Source organism: Emydura macquarii, unplaced genomic scaffold, assembly GCF_026122565.2.
Source record: "Emydura macquarii macquarii isolate MOO-44397 ecotype Brisbane River unplaced genomic scaffold, CSIRO-AGI_Emac_v2 contig_3348, whole genome shotgun sequence".
NCBI classification, from domain to species: Eukaryota; Metazoa; Chordata; order Testudines; family Chelidae; genus Emydura; species Emydura macquarii.
This window is the reverse complement of record NW_027133485.1, coordinates 3327983-3332886: the sequence shown is the minus strand read 5'-3', so window position 1 is coordinate 3332886 and position 4904 is coordinate 3327983. Positions and strand designations below refer to the sequence as shown.

Below are 4904 nucleotides of genomic sequence, written 5' to 3'. Positions count from 1 at the left end.
TCAGCAAAAAGCTTTTTATTTCTCACATTTCAGCCAGCAGGAATGATTCAGCCACAATCCACCGCGATTTTCAGGGCTCTTTGTTGAGAAGGCAGAACAAGAGACAGGCAGGTCGCAGAGGCTGTTTCTGCAGAAGGAAGAGCGGTCGTAGCTTTCACTTTGAACGGAAGAAAGCAAGTGCTGCCCCCACGGCTGTGATCGCACCTTTCGTAGCAATAGAAAGTCCTGCAGCACCTGAGAGGAAACAGAAGAAACTTTATTCCATTCACTAGCTCTCCCAGCAGGCCATTGGTGCATCCCTTTCCAGCCAAGCTCCTGCCAGCACAGTCTGCCTGGTGGCACAACAAAACAAATAGCCCTGCGTCGTTTTTGACATGGATGGAGTGGATTACGTTCTTAAATTGGCTTGGCTTCACCAAGGACAAGCATGACAGCTGTGTGCTTTGTTCACTTGTCTCGACAGAACATAGCGGAATCCGAGCGCCTCTCTCCTGGGTCACTTGTGTCTAAGGTAGAATAGTGCGCCCTGTCCAATGCAGGAGTGGATTCAATCACGCCCGGCTTCCTTTGCCATAGCCTTTAAGGCCTTCTGTGGATGTATGTGAGTAACAGTCGTTACTTTCTCATCCCTTCCCCTTCATCTCCCTCCCTACTCCTTAAAAAACCAAAACACGGTCAAGCAGCTGCTTGTGTGTGTTCCTCTGCACTGTAGTGACAGCCCAGTGTATTGCACGTACACCCACTACTGTGCGGGGTATGGCTAGCATCCCGGTCTCCTTCTCCCTCCTGGAGAGCTGAGTTTGAGGAATTCCACCTCTTGCCTGGTAGCATTTGCAGCTAGAGAGCCCTGCCTCTAAAACCATCCTTAGCAAGCAAGAGGATCCTGAACAGGATCCTAGTTTTGCAGGGAGCCCTGGTCCCCCTAGACAAGCATAACAGTTTACATGCATCTGAGACCAAATGAGACCAAATGGGGAAATACTGAGATCATCTTTCATTGCAGAATTGTTTGCCAGTCACAAGATCAGACACGGATGCACATGAATGAAGCTCAGCGACTAACGCCCGCTAGACTTACCAATGGATTGCAGCACTGCCACCGTACTTCCAGCCGCTACCCCTCCTCCATTGGCTATGGCAGCTGCAGACATCATCTGGGAAGCCAGTGAGCCAGCTGCAATTCCTGCTCCAGTAAAGCCTGCTGCCCCGACTGCTGCTGGGATAGCAACAGTGGCAACTGCTGCATGACCAAAAACGCAGCAATGTTAATTACACAACAGGACCCCAGAGCACTGCATCTCCAGCTTCGGTCCCCAGAACCTCCCCCCGCCTGACTCCCTTACTGCTTCAATCTCTCATGCTTTCAACCACCACCAAAGGCTCCATTTTTGCAGTGGCAAAATTCAGTTCCGGGGCTTGTTCATTTTCAGGCAGACTTTCTGCAAGCAAGAGGCCAAAGGGCTTGTCTCCAGCCCTTTCCCTGCTCCCGTGAGCCCCTGCAGCTGTGCAGGTCTTGAGGAAGAAGTCCAACAGCCCAGGGCAGCATTCTGCTCCACACAGGTCAAAGGAACCAACATGTCTGGCTCCGATGAGTTCATCTTCATTATGCGAGACCCCCTGTTGCTTCAGGGGAACAGATGAGGCAGGTAAACCCTCACCGTAAATAAACCTCAGTTAAAAAGTCCAGTGTTGTGCAATATCAATTCATGCATTCATTTCATCGATACGCTTGCCACTTACCTAGTCCAACCGTTGATCCAACAACAATGGGGATAAATCCTAGGAAAGGAGATGTTTAGAGTAATGAGCCATCAAAGACTTTAGCAGGTGGTCTGCAGATAAGAATAGAAAGGGGCAGAGGCCTGTGCCACTGGGTAGCGTTAATGACCTGGATTGGGTTTGAACGGTCTCTGCCTCTAAACAGGCTGGGTTCCACTTTGCCATCATTTTTGAGCACTCCGAGTTGAAAATGCCACTCGATAACAAGCCGTTTACTCAGTGCCCCACTCTCTGAGAGGCTCTTTCATTCTCTTAATTTAAGAAGAGCATTGACCAGCCCCAGGCCAGCAAAGCTGGGAAGATGGCTGCTGGGGTTCTCAGTACCGTGGCGGCGCAGCAGTGAAAGGGGAAATCAAGTTTCAGCTGCTCCAGAAGGGCTATTTAAAAGGCTCAGATAAAGGCGATTCAAGGGAGCAGTGAGGTCATGGGAATGACTCCTGATTTACGCCGCTGCACCTCACCAGAAACTGGCCCCATCTCAGGCTTTCCAGGCGAATGCTCGTCACATTAAGCCTCTCTCTGCCTTTGTTCAATGGCAAATTGATCCTCACGCAAGCTGCCCTGTCTGAACGTGCCACTGGGCTGCGTTAGAAGAGCAGCTTTCCTGGGCCATGTACATGGGCATCGCCAGACTGGAGCAGACCCGAGGTCCATCTCGATCCAGTATCCTGGCTCTGACAGGGGACGCAGCCAGAGGCTTGAGAGGGACGTGCAAGGACCCCCGTTCTGGGTGTGGAGGGGTTACTGGCTGCGTGCACAACACACCGGCGCATTAGCGGGGCGTGTGACAGATGCAGTTCCTGGTCAAAGCTCAGTCAGGGAGAGAGAAGGACCTTACCGACCATGGCTGAGACTCTTGCCCCCACACGCCCTGATCACCGGGATATCGGCTCTGCTGCGTCAGCCCTGTGCAAAAAGCCAGACATGCACTTAGCCCTGGTGCCTTGGGGCCAGTGCCAGGGGCCGGGGCGATGGGTGTCAGCACGAGGCAGCTGCCTCCTCGCAAACACGTCCCAGAGCCTGGCACAGCAGAGCGCACCAGGACAGGCCCTTTCCCTTGTGACGGCTGAGCTACAACCGGGGTAACCCACCGGCACCCCATCCTCCCCCTACAGAGCTGGTCCCTGCTTTGACGGTGGGAGGGGGGGGCCGTTTCACTGACACATAAACGCCTCGCTGCCAGGCGTCCTTCCCCGGGCACGCGTGGGGAGCGCAGCCTAGCCGGGGAGAAGCACAAGTGTACACAAAATTCTAGGGTAACAACACCATCCCAGCCCCTCTCTCTGCGCTTCCCCAGCAGGGGCAGCCCTAGGGGAAGAGTCGCCTTCACCCCCTTCTCCTTACCTCACCCCCCCTTGGCTTGAGCCAATTCCTCCCCTGAGTAGCAGCTGCGGTGTGAAGGGGGGACGGAGCTTTTATGAGCCCACTGGGGTGAAAACCCTCCCGGTCCCTGTGCGGGTGAAGCCAGACACCCACCGGGCTTGCGAATGGATTCACACGGGCAGCGGGTAACAGACAAGCACCCCAGCACCGGGGGGTGGCCACACCTCACAAAACGCTCCCTCGGGGTCTGACTGCTCCGTCCTCGTCCTCCAAGGGAACCGGCCAGACCGGCCTGGGAGCTTCAATTCAGCCCCTGGCTAGACACTAGACATCATTAGCGGGCTTCGTAACAAGACGGGCCGGCTGGTGCCTGCCAGCTCCCCACAGCCCATCGCCACCCGTCTCCTGTGCCTGCAGGGGCGTTTAATGAGCTGCAGCGCCGGGCACGGCCCTTAGCCCGGGTGTTACACAGCGGCTCCACCGCGCAGTTAGCGGGGACACGCTGCGGCCAGCCGGCCCCAGCCCCGACGGCGGGCGCGGTGTAGCGCAGAGGTTCCCCGAACCGTGGGGCAGGGCCCCCCTGGGGGGCGCGGAGGAATGTTTAGGGGGGACGCTTTGCTCCGGCCCCCCGTCCCCTCCCCGGCCTCTGGCTCTGAGCCTGGATCCCCCCGAGCCGGGCGTGGCACCTTGGCGACCGGCCACAATCCTGGCACCCGCTGCCTGCCGCAGCCCAGTCGCCCAGTGGCCAGCCCCATATTGCGGTTTGGGGCCCACGGATGCTCGTCTCTGGCTCACCCTCGCACGCTGGTCCAATACGCGCTATGACCGCCCCCAGCTGGTCTCCCCCGACGGCCTGCGGGCGACAGCGGCTGCAGCTGCTTGTGCCGGGCGGCTGACGCCTGGCTGCGGTCTCTGCACCAGCTGCAGCCCCGGAGTCTGCTATTGCAAGCGGGGGGGTGCAGAGAGAACTAAGCAGCCCCTTCCCCCCCCCGCACCACCAATACCTGGGACGGCACAGTCACCCCCCCCCCTTTAACCCCCATCCGCCGGCCACACCGCCTCTGGGAGCTTCGCATGTGAACACTCGTGCAAATAGCGAACGCCCGTGCAGGGCTCCCCTCGTGCTCCCGCCCCAGATGGTACAGTCTGGCCATGCAAAGCCAGGACACCCCATCCTTGCCACGGCCGAGCCCTGCAGAGATGAACCAGCCGGCTCCCTGCCCCAGAACCATCGTGGTCCATGGACCCACAGACGTAAGCAGCAAAACCACCCCGGCACCGGGGCTCTGCCCTCCTGCCGGCTGCTGGAGCGGGGCTGGACGGCACCGCTGAGGTTGGCAATTCTGCTCGGGCGCTTTTTTGTTTGTTACGTTAACCTAAAAGTTTCCATGTCCAAGGAGAACTAGTGACATGGCGACCTCAGGAAGGGCTGAAAGGTGAGCCCGGGGGGGATTTTAGTCACTTGGTCCAAAACTTACCCCTAATGCCTGGACTAGACCATGACGGGTTTCATACCAGTTTGAGACTGCCCCACTAATGGGGGAACTGGAAGACCAGCTGCAGAAATCCACACCCCGAGGGTTGCTCTGCTCAGTTCCCCTCTCACGGCATCGCATGTATGAGGAAAGTCAGCGCAGGTGGCATCACGCAGCCTAGCCCCCTGCCACTGGGTTAGGAATAGCTCACCCCATTGAAGGGACACAGGATTAAACCCAGGCTGATGGCAAGGCTGTCTCAGAGGATGCTGGAAGGATTGACCCCTGTCAGATGCCTAGGGATTCAAGCTCTTTTTCCCCCACTTT

At 57.4% G+C, this 4904-nt stretch overlaps 1 protein-coding gene across 2 annotated transcripts; it reads right to left on the bottom strand.

Annotated features, from left to right (window-relative positions):
* On the bottom strand, window positions 1-4060 carry LOC137143873 (interferon alpha-inducible protein 27-like protein 2A). Of its 2 annotated transcripts, none has more exons than XM_067533902.1 (5): window positions 3898-4060; window positions 2618-2685; window positions 1741-1779; window positions 1079-1240; window positions 1-127 (listed from the first exon to the last, which is right to left on the bottom strand). In XM_067533902.1, exons 2-5 carry the CDS (start codon window positions 2622-2624, stop codon window positions 48-50), a joined length of 288 nt encoding a protein of 95 aa, XP_067390003.1. In that variant the 5' UTR covers window positions 2625-2685; window positions 3898-4060; the 3' UTR covers window positions 1-47. The 2 variants fall into 2 exon arrangements, with proteins under 2 accessions (XP_067390003.1, XP_067390002.1); XM_067533901.1 differs by having other exon boundaries at window positions 1-234; window positions 3898-4047.
* Between the last annotated feature and the right edge of the window lie 844 nt (window positions 4061-4904).

What these genes read in the sequence shown, in the direction of transcription:
- LOC137143873 (XM_067533902.1), bottom strand. An exon ending in TGGATCAACGGTTGGACTAG is followed by an intron (nt 1,241 to 1,740) that starts GTAAGTGGCAAG and finishes TTGGTCATGCAG; the next exon opens with CAGTTGCCACTGTTGCTATC. An exon ending in GGCAGTGCTGCAATCCATTG is followed by an intron (nt 128 to 1,078) that starts GTAAGTCTAGCG and finishes TTCCTTCTGCAG; the next exon opens with AAACAGCCTCTGCGACCTGC.